General features: G+C 44.2%; 1 protein-coding gene across 1 annotated transcript in view; it reads left to right on the plus strand.

Annotated features, from left to right (window-relative positions):
• Window positions 1-3,161: 3,161 nt before the first annotated feature.
• Window positions 3,162-24,997, plus strand: part of LOC310791614 (NLR family CARD domain-containing protein 3-like) — a gene marked incomplete at its 5' end in the record, with an annotated part of 79,848 nt that continues 58,012 nt past the window's right edge. Inside the window, one exon of the mRNA XM_083653278.1 lies at window positions 3,162-3,171. Within this exon, the coding sequence (XP_083509404.1) occupies window positions 3,162-3,171 (10 nt within the window). The remainder of the gene's footprint in view (window positions 3,172-24,997) is intronic.

The following is a 24,997-nucleotide window of genomic DNA, read 5'->3' on the forward strand; positions in this document are numbered from 1 at the left end:
CCGCAGCGGAGTCTCACTGCTGCCTCTCCAACCGCCGGGCCAAATCCTCCACGGAAGGACGGAATAGGCCCTCCGGAGAGATATTCGCCCCCAGTAGCCTCCTCTTCTCCTGCTCGGAGAGCTGAGTGAGGTTCAGCCACAGGTGTCGGTGCGTCAGAACGGAGAAGGTCATGACCTTCCCGCTGTTCTGCGCCAGGCAGTCGACCATGCGCAAGGCATAGTCGGTGGCCATCCTGAGCTCCGTGAACAACTCAGGAGCGGGGTCACCCTGCATCTCCCATAGGAGCACAGCCTGATAACCCTGCAGGATGGCAAGGTTGTTTGTAATGGCGGCGGACTGCCCCGCTGCCAAATACGCCTTTTCGGCCAGCCTGGCCGTCAGCTGGCACGCCTTGGAGGGCAGCGTGGGTCTGCCGGCATTGGAGGCCAGGTGTCTGGCCACCAGCTCCTCGAGGGGGGCATCGCGGAGAACGCGAGCTTCTCCTCGCCCTCGACCACTGACCACGGAGCCATGCCCGCGCATAGCGGCTTGGCCTCCTGAGGCTTTTCCCATTCCGCCTGCACCGCACGGACCACGTCCACACAGACGGGCATTTGGCGTCGCGGGCACCCCGCCCGTGGCCTGGCGTGCCTGAAAAAAGCACCCCTGCAGTACTGATGCTGGGGTGGTTCGGCCCAGGCGATGCCCAGCTTCGCCGCGGCCCTCGACATCACCCCGTGGAACTGCTTCTGGTAGGGCTCGTTAATGCTCATCTCTGAGCGAGCCCCCTCTGCAGCAGTGGTGACGGTGGTGGCAGCGTCCCAATCCTCCCCGCCGGACATCTCCCCTTGGGGGGTGTCCTCCTGGGGGGTATCGACCAAGTGGTCGTAGGGCTGGAGCCCTCCCTGCTCCAACATTGGATGCATCGGCTCATCGCCCCAACTAAAATCCTGCTGCTCAGACTGTTCCTGGAGACCCTGAGCAGCAGGTGCTTCACCCCCGACCGGGCGGTCGGACCCCGCGGACGCACACCCCTCGGGAGGCGCACCGCTGGGCGGCAGGTCCTCCTCGACAAAGAGCCCAGCTCTGTGTCGCAACTCCACCAGGTTAAAGCCAGCACAGACACTGCAAAACTTCACTTTCAGCAGCGCCTGTGCAGCATACTCGTGCCCTAAGCAGGACACACAGCTATCGTGCTGATCGTACTCGGCCAGCGTAGCCCTGCATACCTCGCAGCCCCTGGCTGTCCCTCCCTTCTTCATGGCAGCCGCCTGGCTCATTGCACGAGTTAAGTTTTAAGCTAACTCGTAGCAAGCACTCGCAGGCTGTACCCGGTTTAGCGGAGGTTTTACCATATGAAGCTATGCAGTAAGCCGCCCTGAGGCTAGCGAATCTGCGCGTGCAACGTTAAAAGGGTAGCAGAAGTGCTAAGGCACAATATGGTCAGATGCTAGCCGCACAGGTGCGAGCTAGTTATCTAGCTAAAAACTGAGAGCACAGCTCTTGAGCTACTACTCTCTCTAACGTTACTCCAGCCGGAGTGAACGTACGTGCGCTACACGGCGGTAGCCTACGCTAATATGCTAGCACACAAGGAAGATGCTGTTCGCACAGATGCACGCTAGCTATCTATTCACGACTGAGAGCGGCAACCCTCGGGTTACACTTCCAGACAAACGTCACCCCCTCCGGGGAGAACGCAGCCAGCTACACGGCGGTAGCCTATTGTAATGTGCTAACACGAGATAGATGCTATCCGCACGGATGCAAGCTAGCTATCTATTCAATAACTGAGAGCAGCAACCACTCGAGTTAGCTCTCAGAATGCCCTTTCTCTATCGTCACCCCAGCCGGGGTGGACTAAGCAAGCTACACACAGGTTGTGTTAACAGGTGTTAACCACACAATAAGGCAAGATGCTCTTAGCTTATGATGAGCTTGTCCGTCGCCGCTGGTGAAGAGATGCAGGATCGGGTCCCCGAAGCCTGAAGAATCTCGTCCACGCAAGCCTTCTTAAGGTGGGCAAATAAGACGGAATTAGCTTTAGCTTAAGAGCGCAAACTATGAGTTAACACGGAGCTTCAAAAAACACGTCCACTAGCGAGCTGGAAGAACGGAGGAGTGGCCTCCCCTGGTCTGGCAGACGTGACGTAGTCACGTGGGTAAGGAATGAGGGTGGCCGCCTCAGCCCAGGGGGGTACCACGCCACCTGTTGGTGGGTGGTTGGTTTTATATAAAGATCAATTTTGGAGGAAAAATAACATTCTTCCAGTGGCTGCGTGCGCAGCGGAGATGGCACTAGAGTGAGAGCTTGAGTTCGAAACGAAGTAAAACACTTCTGCATCCAGTGGAGAAAAAAATCTCTGAATATAATATTCTGGAATTGCAAGTGCAGTCAGTCAGCTTTACTTTGAGTGTTAACTGATAACTGCATATGGTAGCTGGTTCTATGAATACTTCACCGCCTATCTACTGCGAGGCAGGACCCCCAAATTTACCCTGCTTAGGACCCCCAGATGTAGAGGGCCGGTCATGTCCACACGCCCCACTCTCACTACCACCTAGTGTTGGTTTCCTTAAATTATTGCCGCCTTTGATGCTAACTTGTATCAGGCTACAGCCAAAATTGTATCCATATAATTTATATTATTTGCTATATAGATTATTGTTAAAAAAAATCTTTCTGGTTTCCTTTCAAATTTTTCACTCTGTTTAGAGAAAATCAGATAAACATTTTGTGTGAACTCAATGTATGTGTCCTGCTCTGTCTGAAACCTTGGATATTGAACATTGTGGTAAGGCACGAAGAGGTTCCTTAACCATTAGGCCTGACAGGACGACCTCCCATTTTTGGCCTGGCCTGGTCACATTTATATTGATTCAACACAAAACAATGTATTCACACAATATACAATCATCAATGTATTTATGTGACAAATAGTGAAACAGCTCACCATGAGAGACTCCAAGTAGCACCATCAACAGTCCAATCATAGCTTCCATGTCTCTGTTCACCCTCAGCTGAGCCAGTCGCTGCTTTCAGACTGCCAAAATGTACCATAAAAAAGGTCAAAATGTCAAACTGTACCCTCAAAATGTCAAACTGTACCCTAAACAAGGTCAAAATGTCAAACTGTAGGCTACCCTAAAAAAGGTCAAAATGTCAAACGGTACCCTCAAAATGTCAAACGGTACCCTAAAAAAGGTAAAAATGTCAAACGGTACCCTAAAAAAGGTCAAAATGTCAAACTGTACCCTACAAAAGTCAAAATGTCAAACTGTGTCAAACTGTGTCAAACAGTCAAACTGTGTCCCAGGTCACGTGACCTGGGACACACACACACACACACACACACACACACACACACACACACACAGATATATATGTGTCTGTGTGTGTGTGTGTGTGTGTGTGTGTGTGTGTGTGTGTGCACATGTGTGCGTGCGTGCGTGCGTGCGTGCGTGCGTGTGTGTGTGTGTGGCAGCGTGCAAAACCCTTCACATGACACTGCTGCACATTGTTGGTAATGAGCCAAAGGACGAAAATTAGTTTTTCATGTATTTTGAGATTTTGAGTGATTTGGTTACTTTCATCTCCGTAGTACATCATGGTGAATAATTATTTTCATAAAACAAAAGGAAAATTATTTATTTGTATGGTTTTGGTGGACTGCCACTGTAGAAAATACAACCTTGTGGAATGTTTAAAGCCATTTTTCTCACGCTTTACTTTTAGACACATAACACATTAAATACTTATAACTGTTGATCTGAGAGAGCTGCCTTGATCATTCAAAAAGTTATGAATAGCCAGGGGAGAGTTTCTAATTCATGGAAATGTCAGAAAATGAAAATGTCAAATTCCCACCATGTGAAGGGTTTTTGCAGACCGCGCGCGCGCGCGCGTGTGTGTGTGTGTGTGTGTGTGTGTGTGTGTGTGTGTGTGTGTGTGTGTGTGTGTGTGTGTGCGCGTGCATGCGTGCGCGCGTGCGTGTGTCTCCCGGTAGGTCACATGACTTATTGACGTGTCTTGGGACACAACTTCCACAACAAGCATACTGTATAGAGACGTGTAGTCGCTTAGAATGAAAGTAGAATGAATGAATTAGAATGAATTAGTATTTTATGTTGAATGTGTCTAGCTGTTTATATGAAGGAAGTTTATTAAAAAAAATACTGAGGAAAAAAATCAATCAATTTGATATGTCCCATTTACATGTACCTGCAGAACTCTAAGATGGACACCAGAGGCTCCATTACAATCACATTAGATTTGAACACAGCTCTATAGAAAACATGTTTGTTTTGTCGTTGTGCCATTGGGAACTTCAATGAAATCCAATTTCTGTATTTGTTGAGAAAAATAGGACCAATAAAACATATCATGAAATGGCACAAAGGTGGATGCTCTTCAGAATCACTTACAAACCCTGTATCAGCCTCACTCGTCCCTCAGGCCCTTGGTTTAGTGTGGGGGAGTCCCTTCCCCTTCAGCTCGCTAACCCAACCTTAGCTAACATAGGCCTATAGAAGCTGGATATCCCAAGAGGGCTAGTAGTTTTACTTAAATTTGGACTTCTTGTATCTAGACTTTCTTTTAGCCACCCGATTTTAAAGTACAGGTCCCCCTGGTGAGAGCAAACTATTACCCCTGAAAAAGTATCAGTATAGGCTTACCTTCTGTTGTCGCAGGCTCGGAGAAAAGGAAACAAAAAACAAAAGAATGGTGCAGTGTTGGCTTTGTTTCTCTGAGTTTTTAGTAAAGCTAAGTCCACTACACAACAGTAGACCTACACAACAGCAGCCTACCTGTCAGATGGAGGCTGTCTGACTAAAGTACAGGAAGTGGTCTCTGTCTTTCTGCAAGAGAAGAAGCTACACTTCAGAAAAGAAAAAAAAGGTGTGAATTTGCAATAGCTGCACCAACTTCAGCCCCCTATAGAGAGGCAAAGTGACCGCCTACTTCCTGCTTCAGCACTGTACCAGAGATTTTCATCCCTCATTTAGTTTCCCATAGACATTTCGTAAAATGCTTATACTTGTACTTTTACTTCGTCAAACCAAATTGTTCAGGTATATTTAGAAACAGTAGAGACCGCATAACATTTTACTCCGACCAAAACGTAAACAAATTGCAGATTTAAAGAACATATTTTTTCTGTGTTGTTTTTTTAGTTTTGGTCAGAGTGAAATGTTCTATATGGTCTCTCCCGATTCTAAATATATCTGAACCGTTTGGTTTGACGAAGTAAAACTATTTTTATAAGCATTTTACGAAATGTCCATGGGAAAATAAATGGTGGATGAAAATCTCTGGTACAGTGCTGAAGCAGGAAGTAGGCGGTCACTTTGCCTCTCTATAGGTGTGAAAGCTGTGGCCGCCAACCCACCGACCCACTGACAGAGTGAGCTGTAAAGCTTCTGGTTGCAGCTATTCATGTCTGAGAAGTCTCGCCCCTCATATATAAAACAGTTGAAAAATAAAGAAATAAAATAGAGAGGTGTACTGTACTGGGTAGCGAACAGAAGGAGGGATCCTGTAGTATTCATCTGATCACGTCCTGCTCATGACGTGTTTACATCTTGCATTAACAAACGTTTTTTACGGGGGGCGGGGGGGGGGGGGAGGCCATATGGATAGGAAGGTGCTAGATAGTTTGATTCTAGGGGTGCAGGATTAGTGGTTAGGGGGATATGGGTGGTGCTTGGTGGTGGGAGGGGGGGGTGCCGTACCCAGTAAAGATGCCATACCCACCAAAGTACATAGCATACATAATAACAATAAGGGTATCTTTGTTGGCAATGTTTATTGACAAAAGCATTAAAACAAGCAAATATCAATATTATCTGGTCACTCGCAGATACATACAAAGGGTTCAAACAAATCTCTCAAAGTCTCAAATTTGTCAGCATTTGGCTTGTGTTATTGCAATATCCTATGTTGAAACAACTGATCATCAGCAATTTTAACCTGCACAGTAACAGCTAGCGTTAGCGTTATAATCTCAGGAGAGCAAGAGTAAATAATGAGCCATTCACATGAGAATTACCATTAATGTTACAACATTTAATAGGCGGGGCCTCCCTGCGCAGAGGTGAGCCAGCTCGCCCAGCCCCCTGCTGGGCCGTCCTTGACGACACACCCACTCAGGCTGCAACATCAGCGCCAGCACTGCGGGGCACATGGCTGCCCGGCAGTCATGGGGGAGTTGAGCCCACCTTCGTCTGGTCCCACAAGAGGACGCTGCCTTTGGAGTGCCCCTTGCGAGTGAAAGCTGCTCGGTGCACCAACACCTTTCTAATGGTAAAAAAAGCAAACATAAGATAGACACCAAGGGCCCTATCTTGGTACAGGCGTTATCCGTCCCTGCAGGGACGAGAGCAGTCCACCTCGCGCAAGTGTCCAGGTGTCATGCCGAGTTTTGCACCTCCGCCGCCAAATGCATCCCCACCTCATGGTTGCATATTGTAATGATTTATACGGGAACTTAACTGTTTACAAATTATATAATTGTGTGGGTAGGCCCTCCAGGCCAGGGGGTCTATCCTGGCTCATGGAGACTGACTTTGATGCATAAAATCTGCATTGAGGTCACTTCCATGCTTGGGACTCTCTTCTGGCTCATGGAGGCACGACTTGTGTGCTTAAAATCTGGCGACAAGTGACCTCGAGGACTGGGGGTCTCTCCTAGCTTTATGGAGGGGGATGCCAGTCTCGGCAGTTTGTACCTGCCGAGACTTGCATCCCTGTTTTTAAGTTAAAACAGCACCAAAATGTGGTGGGGATGCAATTCTCAGTGGGGGTGCAGAACTCGGCATAACAGGTGTTATGGGCGCACAGAATGGCATCTTGTTCCGGGGACAGAAAGTCATCATCCCGAAATTGCTACGCCCGGACATGCTTGCGCGCATACATTCAAGCCACGTGGGTGGAGACGCCTGCTACCGGCAGGCTCGGGAGACGTTGTACTGGCCCAACATGCAGGCAGAAATAAAGGACTTTGTGAGCACTTGTTCGACCTGCAACGAGCATGTGCATAAACGGCAAAAAGAGAACATAATCAGAACATTCACAATAATCACTCAAAATCAGCAGGAGGAGGAGAGTAGGCCTACAGCTGATTTACAGCACTCTCACTCTCTGATGGGGGTGGAGGTGGGGGGGTGTTTGGTCAGTGGCAGCAACTGACCTGCCACGGCAGGTCGGGAAACAGCGCCCCTACAAACCTGCCACGGCAGGTCGGGAAACAGCGCCCCTACAGGTCAGTGGCAGCAACTGACCTACCACAGCAGGTCGGGAAACAGCGCCCCTACAAACCTGACACGGCAGGTCGGGAAACAGCGCCCCCTACAGGTCAGTGGCAGCAACTGACCTGCCACGGCAGGTCGGGAAACAGCGCCCCTACAGGTCAGTGGCAGCAACTGACCTGCCACGGCAGGTCGGGAAACAGCGCCCCTACAGGTCAGTGGCAGCAACTGACCTGCCGCGGAAACTCCGCCCCTATAATGGCCTCCCTGTGTGTATGGAATAACTGCACCTGTGTTTAACAGGTCTGATGGGAGGAGATGACCTCTCTGTGTGTTATATGGAATAACTGCACCTGTGTTTAACAGGTCTGAGAGGGAGGAGATGACCTCTCTGTGTGTTATATAGAATAACTGCACCTGTGTTTAACAGGTCTGATGGGAGGAGATGACCTCTCTGTGTGTTATATGGAATAACTGTACCTGTGTTTAACAGGTCTGATGGGAGGAGATGACCTCTCTCTGTGTTATATGGAATAACTGCACCTGTGTTTAACAGGTCTGATGGGAGGAGATGACCTCTCTGTGTGTTATATGGAATAACTGTACCTGTGTTTAACAGGTCTGATGGGAGGAGATTACCTCTCTGTGTGTTATATGGAATAACTGCACCTGTGTTTAACAGGTCTGATGGGAGGAGATGACCTCTCTGTGTGTTATATGGAATAACTGCACCTGTGTTTAACAGGTCTGAGGGGAGGAGATGACCTCTCTGTGTGTTATATGGAATAACTGCACCTGTGTTTAACAGGTCTGATGGGAGGAGATGACCTCTCTCTGTGTGTTATATGGAATAACTGCACCTGTGTTTAACAGGTCTGAGAGGGAGGAGATGACCTCTCTGTGTGTTATATGGAATAACTGCACCTGTGTTTAACAGGTCTGAGGGGAGGAGATGACCTCTCTGTGTGTTATATGGAATAACTGCACCTGTGTTTAACAGGTCTGAGGGGAGGAGATGACCTCTCTGTGTGTTATATGGAATAACTGCACCTGTGTTTAACAGGTCTGATGGGAGGAGATGACCTCTCTGTGTGTTATATGGAATAACTGCACCTGTGTTTAACAGGTCTGAGAGGGAAGAGATGACCTCTCTGTGTGTTATATGGAATAACTGCACCTGTGTTTAACAGGTCTGAGAGGAGATGACCTCTCTGTGTGTTATATGGAATAACTGCACCTGTGTTTAACAGGTCTGATGGGAGGAGATGACCTCTCTGTGTGTTATATGGAATAACTGCACCTGTGTTTAACAGGTCTGAGGGGAGGAGATGACCTCTCTGTGTGTTATATGGAATAACTGCACCTGTGTTTAACAGGTCTGATGGGAGGAGATGACCTCTCTGTGTGTTATATGGAATAACTGCACCTGTGTTTAACAGGTCTGAGGGGAGGAGATGACCTCTCTCTGTGTTATATAGAATAACTGCACCTGTGTTTAACAGGTCTGAGAGGGAGGAGATGACCTCTCTGTGTGTTATATGGAATAACTGCACCTGTGTTTAACAGGTCTGAGGGGGAGGAGATGACCTCTCTGTGTGTTATATGGAATAACTGCACCTGTGTTTAACAGGTCTGATGGGAGGAGATGACCTCTCTGTGTGTTATATAGAATAACTGCACCTGTGTTTAACAGGTCTGAGGGGAGGAGATGACCTCTCTGTGTGTTATATAGAATAACTGCACCTGTGTTTAACAGGTCTGAGGGGAGGAGATGACCTCTCTGTGTGTTATATGGAATAACTGCACCTGTGTTTAACAGGTCTGAGGGGAGGAGATGACCTCTCTGTGTGTTATATGGAATAACTGCACCTGTGTTTAACAGGTCTGAGAGGAGGAGATGACCTCTCTGTGTGTTATATGGAATAACTGCACCTGTGTTTAACAGGTCTGATGGGAGGAGATGACCTCTCTCTGTGTTATATGGAATAACTGCACCTGTGTTTAACAGGTCTGAGAGGGAGGAGATGACCTCTCTGTGTGTTATATGGAATAACTGCACCTGTGTTTAACAGGTCTGATGGGAGGAGATGACCTCTCTGTGTGTTATATGGAATAACTGCACCTGTGTTTAACAGGTCTGAGAGGAGGAGATGACCTCTCTCTGTGTTATATGGAATAACTGCACCTGTGTTTAACAGGTCTGAGAGGGAGGAGATGACCTCTCTGTGTGTTATATGGAATAACTGCACCTGTGTTTAACAGGTCTGAGGGGAGGAGATGACCTCTCTGTGTGTTATATAGAATAACTGCACCTGTGTTTAACAGGTCTGAGAGGGAGGAGATGACCTCTCTGTGTGTTATATGGAATAACTGCACCTGTGTTTAACAGGTCTGAGAGGGAGGAGATGACCTCTCTGTGTGTTATATGGAATAACTGCACCTGTGTTTAACAGGTCTGAGGGGAGGAGATGACCTCTCTGTGTGTTATATGGAATAACTGCACCTGTGTTTAACAGGTCTGATGGGAGGAGATGACCTCTCTGTGTGTTATATGGAATAACTGCACCTGTGTTTAACAGGTCTGATGGGAGGAGATGACCTCTCTGTGTGTTATATGGAATAACTGCACCTGTGTTTAACAGGTCTGAGGGGAGGAGATGACCTCTCTGTGTGTTATATAGAATAACTGCACCTGTGTTTAACAGGTCTGATGGGAGGAGATGACCTCTCTGTGTGTTATATGGAATAACTGCACCTGTGTTTAACAGGTCTGAGAGGAGGAGATGACCTCTCTGTGTGTTATATGGAATAACTGCACCTGTGTTTAACAGGTCTGAGAGGAGGAGATGACCTCTCTGTGTGTTATATGGAATAACTGCACCTGTGTTTAACAGGTCTGATGGGAGGAGATGACCTCTCTGTGTGTTATATGGAATAACTGCACCTGTGTTTAACAGGTCTGATGGGAGGAGATGACCTCTCTGTGTGTTATATGGAATAACTGCACCTGTGTTTAACAGGTCTGAGAGGAGGAGATGACCTCTCTGTGTGTTATATGGAATAACTGCACCTGTGTTTAACAGGTCTGATGGGAGGAGATGACCTCTCTGTGTGTTATATGGAATAACTGCACCTGTGTTTAACAGGTCTGAGAGGGAGGAGATGACCTCTCTGTGTGTTATATGGAATAACTGCACCTGTGTTTAACAGGTCTGAGAGGAGGAGATGACCTCTCTGTGTGTTATATGGAATAACTGCACCTGTGTTTAACAGGTCTGAGAGGAGGAGATGACCTCTCTGTGTGTTATATGGAATAACTGCACCTGTGTTTAACAGGTCTGATGGGAGGAGATGACCTCTCTGTGTGTTATATGGAATAACTGCACCTGTGTTTAACAGGTCTGAGAGGAGGAGATGACCTATCTGTGTGTTATATGGAATAACTGCACCTGTGTTTAACAGGTCTGATGGGAGGAGATGACCTCTCTGTGTGTTATATGGAATAACTGCACCTGTGTTTAACAGGTCTGAGAGGGAGGAGATGACCTCTCTGTGTGTTATATGGAATAACTGCACCTGTGTTTAACAGGTCTGAGGGGAGGAGATGACCTCTCTGTGTGTTATATGGAATAACTGCACCTGTGTTTAACAGGTCTGAGGGGAGGAGATGACCTCTCTGTGTGTTATATGGAATAACTGCACCTGTGTTTTAACAGGTCTGAGGGGAGGAGATGACCTCTCTGTGTGTTATATGGAATAACTGTGTAACCAGGTATCAATAGAACCAAAGGTAGAAATACTGGAAAACTTATCCACAGGGTCTGGGAGTACTATATACTTACTTAAAAGTTTAGCAATCCTGGTTCGGTTAATAGATGCTGATAATATATTCTCAAATTATTACCATCGGACAATGGAGGACTCAGAAATGACACCAGACACAATCAATCTCGTTTTAACTGTTTAGTTAGGAATGATTTTCTTTTCCTATGGCATTTTCCCATAAACACAATGACAATCAAATATTCAAGTTTTAACAGAATTCAGTCATGACAATCAAATAAAATAAACCCCAAAATAAATCCTATAATACTTCTGCTGCAGCGTAACCTAGTTGTGCACAACTTACTAGAGTTTTGAGCTCAGCTTTGTTCGTTTCCTTTTTTAAAGAGAAAAGTCCCCTATAATAAAGATGAATGGTTCCTTGTTGCCTTTTTAATCCTGGTGAAGACTTTTAATCCATATGAGGAACGATCTTACTTGGATAGATTGAATGAAGTTGGAAGTTGAGAAAAGTTACAGTGAGGCCACGGTAATCCCCCTTGGTCCAGGTCAGTAGTGCAGTCCAAGGTTCAGGGTGAAGAGAAGAGGACAGATCCCTTCTCCCCTTGTCTCCTGCGCTGACACACCCCTGGCGGAATCACTGGTGCAGTTCACTCTCGCATGTGGAGAGTGAAGCTAGTATCAAAGGTAAACGTTTTAGGAACGATATTTCAGCAGGCACTCCACGGCAGTAGACTAGTTTAGCACTTAAATTCACTTTCTTTTACAGAGCTCATAGACGTGCGCTCTTCCTTTGAGTAAGGCATTTCAAAGTTAGCATAAAGAATGTAAACAGAAAGAATCACTTCCTGCATACTATACGATTTAATCAGTCTTCATCAGAGGTGATTAGGCTACATTAGCTAAGTAAGAACTCAACACATGGCACATACAGTAATAAACTTTCAACCAACATGTTCCTCATAACATGTAACATTTGAGGCAAGTAAAATAAAATAAAACGGACAACACAGTCGGACATGAATTCAAACAATGAGCATGTTACGTTGTGGTGCTAACCAGGAAATAAACGATTGCGCCAATTTTAACATCACAGGTAACTTAGTTTACAAGGACACAAGACTTGAATCAGCTTACCTAGTATCAAAGGTAAACGTTTTAGGAACGATATTTCAGCAGGCACTCCACGGCAGTAGACTAGTTTAGCACTTAAATTCACTTTCTTTTACAGAGCTCATAGACGTGCGCTCTTCCTTTGAGTAAGGCATTTCAAAGTGCCGTAAAGCTGCCACCTACTGTCGTAATGTGGCGTTACCGTAAGGCTTTTCAAAGTGCCGTAAAGCTGCCACCTACTGTCGTAATGTGGCATTACCGTAAGTTACTGCTGACAATTGATATTGCCCTTGTGTTGGGTGTATTTAGCTCAAATTGCATTCAGAAGTGCAAGATGATATTAGTTACCACAGTGTGATTTTACATGTAGGTTACAACTGCACCTGTGTTTAACAGGTCTGATGGGAGGAGATGACCTCTCTGTGTGTTATATAGAATAACTGCACCTGTGTTTAACAGGTCTGATGGGAGCAGATGACCTCTCTGTGTGTTATATGGAATAACTGCACCTGTGTTTAACAGGTCTGAGGGGAGGAGATGACCTCTCTGTGTGTTATATGGAATAACTGCACCTGTGTTTAACAGGTCTGAGGGGAGGAGATGACCTCTCTGTGTGTTATATGGAATAACTGCACCTGTGTTTAACAGGTCTGAGAGGGAGGAGATGACCTCTCTGTGTGTTATATGGAATAACTGCACCTGTGTTTAACAGGTCTGATGGGAGGAGATGACCTCTCTGTGTGTTATATGGAATAACTGCACCTGTGTTTAACAGGTCTGAGGGGAGGAGATGACCTCTCTGTGTGTTATATGGAAATAACTGCACCTGTGTTTAACAGGTCTGAGAGGAGGAGATGACCTCTCTGTGTTATATGGAATAACTGCACCTGTGTTTAACAGGTCTGAGGGGAGGAGATGACCTCTCTGTGTGTTATATGGAATAACTGCACCTGTGTTTAACAGGTCTGATGGGAGGAGATGACCTCCCTGTGTGTTATATGGAATAACTGCACCTGTGTTTAACAGGTCTGATGGGAGGAGATGACCTCTCTGTGTGTTATATGGAATAACTGCACCTGTGTTTAACAGGTCTGATGGGAGGAGATGACCTCTCTGTGTGTTATATAGAATAACTGCACCTGTGTTTAACAGGTCTGATGGGAGGAGATGACCTCTCTGTGTGTTATATGGAATAACTGCACCTGTGTTTAACAGGTCTGATGGGAGGAGATGACCTCTCTGTGTTATATGGATTAACTGCACCTGTGTTTAACAGGTCTGATGGGAGGAGATGACCTCTCTGTGTGTTATATAGAATAACTGCACCTGTGTTTAACAGGTCTGATGGGAGGAGATGACCTCTCTGTGTGTTATATGGAATAACTGCACCTGTGTTTAACAGGTCTGATGGGAGGAGATGACCTCTCTGTGTTATATGGATTAACTGCACCTGTGTTTAACAGGTCTGAGAGTAGATGACCTCTCTGTGTGTTATATGGAATAACTGCACCTGTGTTTAACAGGTATGAGGGGAGGAGATGACCTCTCTGTGTGTTATATGGAATAACTGCACCTGTGTTTAACAGGTCTGAGGGGAGGAGATGACCTCTCTGTGTGTTATATAGAATAACTGCACCTGTGTTTAACAGGTCTGATGGGAGGAGATGACCTCTCTGTGTGTTATATGGAATAACTGCACCTGTGTTTAACAGGTCTGATGGGAGGAGATGACCTCTCTGTGTGTTATATGGAATAACTGCACCTGTGTTTAACAGGTCTGAGGGGAGGAGATGACCTCTCTGTGTGTTATATGGAATAACTGCACCTGTGTTTAACAGGTCTGAGGTGAGGAGATGACCTCTCTGTGTGTTATATGGAATAACTGCACCTGTGTTTAACAGGTCTGATGGGAGGAGATGACCTCTCTGTGTGTTATATGGAATAACTGCACCTGTGTTTAACAGGTCTGAGAGGAGGAGATGACCTCTCTGTGTGTTATATGGAATAACTGCACCTGTGTTTAACAGGTCTGATGGGAGGAGATGACCTCTCTGTGTGTTATATGGAATAACTGCACCTGTGTTTAACAGGTCTGAGGGGAGGAGATGACCTCTCTGTGTGTTATATGGAATAACTGCACCTGTGTTTAACAGGTCTGAGAGGAGATTACCTCTCTGTGTGTTATATGGAATAACTGCACCTGTGTTTAACAGGTCTGATGGGAGGAGATGACCTCTCTGTGTGTTATATGGAATAACTGCACCTGTGTTTAACAGGTCTGATGGGAGGAGATGACCTCTCTGTGTGTTATATGGAATAACTGCACCTGTGTTTAACAGGTCTGAGGGGGAGGAGATGACCTCTCTGTGTGTTATATAGAATAACTGCACCTGTGTTTAACAGGTCTGATGGGGAGGAGATGACCTCTCTGTGTGTTATATGGAATAACTGCACCTGTGTTTAACAGGTCTGAGAGGGAGGAGATGACCTCTCTGTGTGTTATATGGAATAACTGCACCTGTGTTTAACAGGTCTGAGGGGAGGAGATGACCTCTCTGTGTGTTATATGGAATAACTGCACTTGTGTTTAACAGGTCTGATGGGAGGAGATGACCTCTCTGTGTGTTATATGGAATAACTGCACCTGTGTTTAACAGGTCTGAGGGGAGGAGATGACCTCTCTGTGTTATATGGAATAACTGCACCTGTGTTTAACAGGTCTGAGGGGAGGAGATGACCTCTCTGTGTGTTATATGGAATAACTGCACCTGTGTTTAACAGGTCTGAGAGGAGGAGATGACCTCTCTGTGTTATATGGAATAACTGCACCTGTGTTTAACAGGTCTGAGGGGAGGAGATGACCTCTCTGTGTGTTATATGGAATAACTGCACCTGTGTTTAACAGGTCTGAGAGGGAGGAGATGACCTCTCTGTGTGTTATATGGAATAACTGCACCTGTGTTTAACAGGTCTGAGAGGGAGGAGATGACCTCTCTGTGTGTTATATGGAATAACTGCACCTGTGTTTAACAGGTCTGAGAGGAGGAGATGACCTCTCTGTGTTATATGGAATAACTGCACCTGTGTTTAACAGGTCTGAGGGGAGGAGATGACCTCTCTGTGTGTTATATGGAATAACTGCACCTGTGTTTAACAGGTCTGAGGGGAGGAGATGACCTCTCTGTGTGTTATATGGAATAACTGCACCTGTGTTTAACAGGTCTGATGGGAGGAGATGACCTCTCTGTGTGTTATATGGAATAACTGCACCTGTGTTTAACAGGTCTGATGGGAGGAGATGACCTCTCTGTGTGTTATATGGAATAACTGCACCTGTGTTTAACAGGTCTGAGAGGAGGAGATGACCTCTCTGTGTGTTATATGGAATAACTGCACCTGTGTTTAACAGGTCTGATGGGAGGAGATGACCTCTCTGTGTGTTATATGGAATAACTGCACCTGTGTTTAACAGGTCTGATGGGAGGAGATGACCTCTCTGTGTGTTATATGGAATAACTGCACTTGTGTTTAACAGGTCTGATGGGAGGAGATGACCTCTCTGTGTGTTATATGGAATAACTGCACCTGTGTTTAACAGGTCTGAGAGGAGGAGATGACCTCTCTGTGTGTTATATGGAATAACTGCACCTGTGTTTAACAGGTCTGATGGGAGGAGATGACCTCTCTGTGTGTTATATAGAATAACTGCACCTGTGTTTAACAGGTCTGAGGGGAGGAGATGACCTCTCTGTGTGTTATATGGAATAACTGCACCTGTGTTTAACAGGTCTGATGGGGAGGAGATGACCTCTCTGTGTGTTATATGGAATAACTGCACCTGTGTTTAACAGGTCTGAGAGGGAGGAGATGACCTCTCTGTGTGTTATATAGAATAACTGCACCTGTGTTTAACAGGTCTGATGGGGAGGAGATGACCTCTCTGTGTGTTATATGGAATAACTGCACCTGTGTTTAACAGGTCTGAGAGGGAGGAGATGACCTCTCTGTGTGTTATATAGAATAACTGCACCTGTGTTTAACAGGTCTGATGGGGAGGAGATGACCTCTCTGTGTGTTATATGGAATAACTGCACCTGTGTTTAACAGGTCTGATGGGAGGAGATGACCTCTCTGTGTGTTATATAGAATAACTGCACCTGTGTTTAACAGGTCTGATGGGAGGAGATGACCTCTCTGTGTTATATGGAATAACTGCACCTGTGTTTAACAGGTCTGATGGGAGGAGATGACCTCTCTGTGTGTTATATGGAATAACTGCACCTGTGTTTAACAGGTCTGATGGGAGGAGATGACCTCTCTGTGTGTTATATGGAATAACTGCACCTGTGTTTATGCGGGATTTATAAGCATAATTATTTATTATTATAAGCCTTTTATTGAGTTTTTGGGGGTCGGTTTGTTTTTCTTTGAGTCCGGCCCTGGGGCCGCATCAAGGTTATAATAGTTTTGGATTTTTTTCATTCGTTTTTAGTTAATTAGTTTTGACTTTTTGTTTTCAATTTAAGTTTAGTTTTCATTAGTTTTTAAGGTGGGTTTGATCCTTTAGTTTGGTTTTTAGTTTTTGAAAATGCTTAGTTTTAGTTTAGTTATTATTAGTTTCACTGTTAGTTTTAGTCTTTTTTGCCCCTTTCCTCTTTTTCTTTTGTAATATGGGGTGTTTGTCAGGGGTGAGATTCAAAAGGGTCATAAAAGATGATAGATCTAGGAAAATAGATTTAATCTCCACTCAAAATATAGGCTTATTATGTAGCCTATGAAATATTGTAAACTGACAAAGACTAAAACTAAGGACATTTTCTCCTAAAATTTATTTTATTTTAGTTAGTTTTGTAAACACACAATACCGTGTTAGTGATAGTTTTTTTGTAAAGCTTAGTTTTTTTTTAATTTCAGTTTATTTCATGTTTTTTCTATTCTAGTTTTCGTTTTTTCGTTAACTATGATAGTGTGGGCGGGCTGTGTAGTTGCATGAGAGCATTGAGCAGAAATGGGAAGCCCCATCTGACTACATGTTTTTGCCTGCAAAGTCACACTCTCCCTCCCCCTCTATCTCACTCTTTTTTCTCTCTCATGCCTGCCCATCCCTCTCTCTTCCTCTGCTCCTCCCCCCTCTCCTCTCTGGATAATCTCCGTGTCGCATATAATTCTTTCCACTGAAAGGTATTGTAACATCTGTTTCCAGACAGTTTCCAGTCTATTTTACTTTCCTGACTCTGTCAGCAGATCTAGTTCAACATGAGTGATGTTGCGGAAACTTTAATTTCATGTCTTATATTGACTTATTTAGCCAGGCTGTTTCACAGATTTCCTGTTTCAAGGCAGAGCACAGGCAGGCAGAAGTTATGAGGAAATGGCCGCACCCTCAGAAAATTTTCCCAGACAGACAGTCTGAACTGAGGCTTGTCTTCTCTGTTTGTGTCTCCTTTCCAGATTAAGACAGAAGGTCTCTGTGACTTGATGCTGTGAACTCACAAGGCAAACATCTTCCAAAGTACAGGTACTGTAACATGACTGGTACTGGTACTGTACTGTACAGGTACTGTACTGTACTGTACTGTACTGTACATGTTCTGTAACATGACTGTTTGATGGATGGCTTTGATGTGTATAGTCCACTGTTGGAAGACCAGCTGCTAAAGTCTTTCAAATCACCTGCTGTTAGCAGATGGCCTTCATAGTGCCATCATATCCAACCTGGGTTCTCTTTGTGACCATAAACAACATTCTCTGCTGTTCTGCTATTGTCTGTTTAGTTCACTGTATGATGTGGTTAATGTCTCCATCTAGTGGACAAGGTAGAACTACATCAGCTGACCTGTGCTGTCTCTTCCTTAGACGAGGGCCCATATTCACACAAAGCATTTTATCTTAACTAAATTGCATGAAAAGTTCCTAGCTTAGAGTTTTGTCTTAAAACATGTTCACAAAGCTGCTGAGCCTGAGACCTTTGACTAAGGAATGGGGAGAACTCTTAAGCTAAGAGATGTATGTGAAAAACATTAGTTAACTTATATAAAAAATCAACTAGGCTTTAGAAAAAACTAACTGAAATGATATTGTGTGGTTACAAAACCAACTAAAAAACATACAGAAAATGTCTTTAGTTTGAGTCTTTATCAATTTGGTCAAATCTGTAAACACAACAAGCATGAGGAGGCATTGGGTTATGTGTTTATTGAAACTGAGGTGTCTATTCTTCATGACTGAGTCAGCTGCCTTCATTAAGTCTGGTTTGTATTGTAATACCTATACGAGGGATCAGCCGAGCAGCATTTTGGTAGACAAACCGCGTCACTGGGTGGCAACGGCAATGGAACCCTATGGAGCCCAAGTGGCGCGAGGCTTTGATTTGAGTGTCTGACTCTAGCCGGCCAACTCTGTTTACATTTTAAAAACTGCTCAACACAACAGCTCAACAAAACAGTTCACACAACTTTAACACAACATGCATATATTATACATCAAACTCTTGAGCTAATTCTGCTCTCACTCAGAATGTCAAAATATAAGCGATGTGATGTATAGTTCTTTAGATATTAACGTTTGTTTGGCACAACTCATACTATTAACTGCCGTGGGGTTCCGCATTTCTGGGTGGTAGTGAGTGACATCAGGCTGATTCGTCCTATTCTTAACTTCTTAATGATAAATCTTCCCTGATAAATACCCTATAGGTAACTAAATACCCTATAGGTAACATAAATAATAATAATAATAGAGTACTGCAGGGATGACATATTTTTGTAGGCTTTATCTAGAAATCGCCGCCATTTGGTTCTTCAGTGGAAAAGTCTATGGGCTTTTAGAATGGGGATTTCACTTACAGTAAATGCATACAATAAGGTGATACGACTTTGGGTTCAGCCTGATACTCTTCACAAACATGAATAACTTTTATGCCTTTTGAAGTGTTTTATAAAAATCACGTTAAAAAAAATGCATTTACGTTACAAAAGTCATCAAAGTTATTCACGTTTGTGAAGATTATCCTGCTGAACCCAGATTCGTGTTTCCATAAACCTTTGTTAACCACAGAACTTATTTTATGCATTTAAGTGAAACCCCCATGTTAAATCCCATAGGCTTTTCCACTGAAGAACCCAGAAGTATACGGGACTCATTCCTGCGGCTCCCTATAATAATAATAATAATAATAATAATAATAATAATAATAATAATAATAATAATAATAACAATAGGTCCCCCCATAACTCGAACCCTGTATGTGTGCGTGTGTATATATATATATATATATATATATATATATATATATATATATATATATATATATATATATATATATATATACATATACATACACACACACACATGGAGAGAGAGAGATAGATATGCAAGAGGCTGGTCGACAGCCTGGTGCGGACTGGTGTGTGTGTGTGTGTGTGTGTGTGTGTCTGTGTGTGTGTGTGGAGGCAAGTATAAAAACAGTCTGACAAAAGCAAAGTGTTCTCCAAATGATGGAGAATATTGTCATAAAGAGTATGATTTGCAACTAGGGTTGTGCGATGTCAACCAAATACCCATTGTGATTGTTTCACAGTCAAACATCGTGATTGACGATGGCATCGTCATTTATGCCATCCGCCGCTGCAATGCACGTTAACAGCAGGACAGCTGAGCTCTTCATGAGACCGACAGGCAGGCTACTACTGCACAGAGCCAGGCGACTCAAGCAGTAGCAGCAGCGGCAGCTACTGCTGTAACAGCTAGCAGTAGCTGCTGCTGCTGCTGTATTTCTCTCTCAACTCTCTCCAGTCTCCTCAACTCTCTCTCATTAGGTTCAAAAGCCCACGCGAATCTAACGTTATATCCGCCAGTAATTCTGTCAGTTTTCTGCCAGCTAGTTCAATTCAACACACACACACGTTGTTGGTCAGGATCTGTAACGTTAACGTTATTTGTTTTCAAGTCATATCTGACTACAGTAGTTTTCTATTTATTTATCCAAGCAAAAGTTATGTATGTCTCAAATATATAATGCTATCGATTCGAGTCAGATGATGACTCACGACTCCCGAGTCAGTAAAAAGAGTCTCAAGTTCCGAATGATTCATTCAAACTCACCCATCACTAATATATTCTGTAATCCTTTAAACTTTTAACTATTTGACATGTTTCATCCATTTCTGTAATATACTGTAATAACCTGTATTATACCATGTTCTGGGTGAATACTCGATTCTGATTGGTTGCAGGGTGTCCATTAAAAAGTGATAATGTACAGTTGGTAAAGTAGTTCGGCCAAATGGTCTGTTCACCATTCATATCAATGCGCCATAGTTTCAACAGTGTTGTCAAGACAGCTGTTTGAGCTCTATACCACCGTTAAGGCTTAATATGGCAGTTTTGTAAAAAAAAATTTTTTTTGAGTCGATTAAAGTAAGTATTTAAATCACCCCTGTGTGCTCAGTTTATCAAAAATAACTCTTATTTACAATTTTGATTTTCGTTTCGGAGATTTCGATCCTGAGCCGTCAGGTCAGCTGTTCTGTCAAAAGCCTTTGCAGCAGCCAGCGCGAGCGCTCTGTACTGCTTCGCTCCTGCTCAGCTTGCAGAGGTAGAGAGAGAGAGAGCGGTCACTTTGGCACAGCCTGTTTGTTACCAAACAATTAGAAAATGAGGGGAGACAGGGAGAGCGGGGCGAGAGACGAGTGACCTGGGAGAGAGGGAGAGAGAGGCGGTGTAGATTCCCCGAGCAAAGGCATATTCCACAGCTGCTTCTCCAAAGGCTGCACCTCGCACGCCCAGAGCTGCCTGGCTGCCCGTGTGTGTGTGTGTGAGAGTGAGAGAAAGAGAGAGAGAGAGAGAGAGAGAGAGAGAGAGAGAGAGAGACAACCTCTCTGCATTTCACTTGAATCCCCACATACAGCACACGCAGGGCGCTGCTCTCTGTCACTTCCTGAAACTCTTCGCTCTTAAATGATAATATACTTGGCCAATACGTATCTATCATACAAAATAAAGCAAGCGGCCAAACGGTAATGTCTTCATTTAATGTAGAATGCAAAACATCGTTAAACCCGCATTCCTGTGATAAAGTTAGCGTTTGAGTCGGCTTTAAAACGGAGGGTGGTGGAGGTGGGAGGGACTATTTTATTTCGTGGAAGACTGATTTACAGTATGAATAACAGACATTTAGCCATTTAGATTGCTTTATTTATTACACATGGAAATATAAATGACTGGTCTTATTGTTTTGTTGGCAAGTGACCATGGTATAAGCGGGTTAATGCCCTTCGAGGTGTCCATTATCACTTTTTAAGGGACTTCGCGGAGGCAACCGCTCTTCGGCTGCGCCTCGGACCGGTTCACGCCTCTGCGTCGTCCCTTAAAAAGTGATAATGGACACCTCGTCGGGCATTAACCCTTACATATACTACAATATACTGTAATATCATGTAATATACTTTAATATACTGTAATATCCTGTAATATACTAGAGAGAAGAGGATGTGGCCTTCTGTAACTCTGATGTGGTTGTTGTGGGCCTGCCTGCTGGCTGCAGAGAGCCCACTAGAGTCCCGTAAGTTTGGATTTATTTTACAGGCTTATATACTGTATGAACACTATTTATTTATTTGTTTGTTTGTTTGTTTGTTTGTTTATTTACTTTTTTTTTTTTTTTTTTTTTACATAAAGGATATACATTTCATATGTTTTCTTCTATTTGAATATATGTGCATACTGGGGTCCCTAAAAAGTCATAATTATTCATAATCATTAGTCATAATCATTTGGATATGACTGTAAAGTTGAGACTCTTGATGATTCAATGAGCCCAATTGTATTCATGTGTATGTTAATTCCCATAGTAGCCATTTCATTGTAGTAGTGAGATAATTTTTTGAAACTTGAGCTCACTGGATAAAATGTTTTTTCCCCCAATCATTTTTTCTGCTTCCCCCCTCATTTTCTCCCCAATTGTTTCTCCCCAAATTCCCCTCTGCTGCCCGGTTGCTGCTCCACCCCCTCTGCCGATCTGGGGAGAGCTGTAGACTAGCACCATGCTTCCTCCGACACATGTGCAGCTGCCTTTTGTTTTTTGCTTTTTTGTGATCATCCACTTACACATAGTTTTTTACGCCCTTCTACTGCAGACTGCCTGCAATCCGACTGCGAGCAAAAAGAAAACTAGCGTGATTTTAATTGTGGTGCATTGATACAGTCGATTGTCGCAAAATCCAAATGCAGCATCATGTTATGGTCATTGACTTGTTATTTTTCTCAGATTACCATCACCGTTTAAAAATTATAATTGCATTGCTTTCATAGTGACGTTAAATGGCTGTGTGGGTGACACTCTGCAGCCCCAAATATACTACTAATATAGAATAAGAGATGATTACATTTAAAAGCCAAGAAAAAACTATGTTAATATCAGTTTTACTACGGTACTTAAATAATGCCATATTATAGCATAGTGATATATATCTGCCTAATTAATGTGTCCTATTATGCTTAAAGTGTATTATATCTGCTCTGCTGCATAACGGCAGATCTTCATTCATGTTTCCCAAGTATTTTCCAAGCTTGCTGGCTTCGGTGCGAGCGAGTGGAAGTGACGTGACACATGGGGGCGTGGTTTCACCTAAACTGGGTTGTAAAAAGTATACATGCGACCAGGACACATACCCTCAATCCGGTTCTCTCAGTCAGTGGACATGACTTAAGGTGGAGAGAGCCAACATGTTCTAAAAATGAATGCCAAATCTGTGCACATTTTTCATTTGAATCACGGATAGCATGCTTGATCTTTTCCAATTTGACAAAGAAGAGGGCATCCTTTATCCAATGGATGTGTCAGGGGGGACGAGGGCTCTTCCAATGCATCAGAATAACACGTCTCGCTAGCAGTGTTAAAGTCGAGCTGAACCCAAAAATGAATTTTATTTTATTTTAGTTCAAATACCTGGGTATGCAGCAGACAATTGTCCAAGTCCCTCTGATCTGAGTCCCAAGCGAGTCTCAAGTCAATTGGTCCCGAGTCTCAAGCAAGTCCCAAGTCTTTCCTTTTGTCGGCAAGTCAAGTCAAGTCAAGTCACAATGTTATTTCAAGTCAAGTCTCGAGTCGAGTCACAGGTTATGTCAAGTCGAGTCACAGGTTAGAAAAAATGACAAGGCAGAGATTATTTAGGCTGCAGACGTGCGCGTTCACGTTAATACGTGCTTGTTGCCAGGCAACACACTTCTCTCAGACGAGCTTGAGACAGCTGACAGACAGCTCCAACTCAGCTCAAACTTATAGAGTTGTATTCAAAGCATAGAAACGTTCTCACAGCTCAATTTAACAGCGCCAACACAAGCAGTTTGATCACAAGTGCAATCAGTACTGAATGCGATGGCAGACTGCGCACTGCGGGCAGTTGACGAAGTCAGGAAGAAATTGAAAGATCTTCCGACGCATCGGCTTAAAACCCGCCGACGAGCGGAGGTCCTGCGCCCAAAACGTCTATATTTACAGCACATATCGATCGATATTTTTGGAGAAGATTCCGGCCGCATCACGCGCAGATCAAGATGAGACAGCTGTCAGTGAGTAGCTACGCATTTGGGTGTAACTTTTACGCCTGCTCCATACACAGACGCAGCGCATACAGGGTGCACTAGTCATAAAATTAAGTTAGTCGTAACTTTGAGTTCTACATCGGACGTAGCGTGTAAATCTAGGCGTACGCCCAGCTGGTGCACTCGGCTGATCTTGTCACAAGTCCGAGTCGAGTTTCGAGTCATTTTCTTCCAAGTCCGAGTCGAGTTTCAAGTATTTACCTTCCAAGTCCGAGTCGAGTCGGAAGTCGTCAAATTTGCGACTCGAGTCGACTCGAGTCCGAGTCCCTATGACTCGAGTCCAATTGTCTGGTATGCAGTGCACCTATTTAATAATGTATGCCAAAAAAAATCACAAAAATCTAATTTCTTTGGTTTTTCACACTTTTTCACATCAAAAGTTCATTTTCAAGATTTCATTCATAACAGTAATCTACAGTACTACAGTATTTGCTGATGTCACCTAGTACTATCAAATTTCTACCCTATTTCAACCAATCATATCACGACATGGCAGCTGTAAATCAAATCTTCATTTCAGGATAATTTTCTCTTCCAAATAAAGGAGAAAATTGTGCCTAGTGCCTGTCATCTGGCAGAATTTCTAGCCCATAAACTAACTACTAACTTGGCCAATTATATGAAACATACAAACTAAATCAAACGGTAATGTCTGAGAATGCAAAGAAATGTAACTGGCTCGTTAAAACTCGCATTCCAGGAATATTGTATTTACTGTAATAGTGATAATGGCGCGCGCCTGAGAGCCTGGTTGTCAGGGGTCACCCCTCGGAGATTCCAGGCGGGCAGGCAGCACTCATGCATCGGATTGTCCGCTCGTTCAACACAGAAGTAGCTGGCTGCCTGGTACTCGGCAGATCCCACTCGCGTAGCACGACAACACGCTGAATCCCACTCTATTTGGGGGTGGAACACGCCAGGATTGGCCAATGCCAAAGCCAGTCCCCAGAATTGTCAAATCAAATCATCGACATGCTACTATGACCCGCCTCTCAACCTGTCATCTCAAGTTATGTTTTCAGTCTGAAATGGACTCCGACCCACCCGCCACAAAGATTTTTCTAACAGAGCGTACCTCCACAGCTCCCAGGGAGTGCTGCTCTTTGCACGGAGAGAAATTAAATTAAGAAGTAAGCACACTCAGCTGTGTTTTCACCACATTTCCTTACCCATGTGGTAAAACTTGGGTAAAAAAAAGCAGCACAGAGTAGGCTATCAGGGCTGAGAAATGAAACGGCTATTCAGTAAAAACAAGTTTGGTGATTCCTT

The sequence above is a fragment of the Poromitra crassiceps genome, assembly GCF_964638095.1.
Source record: "Poromitra crassiceps genome assembly, chromosome: 16".
Classification (NCBI taxonomy): Eukaryota; Metazoa; Chordata; class Actinopteri; order Beryciformes; family Melamphaidae; genus Poromitra; species Poromitra crassiceps.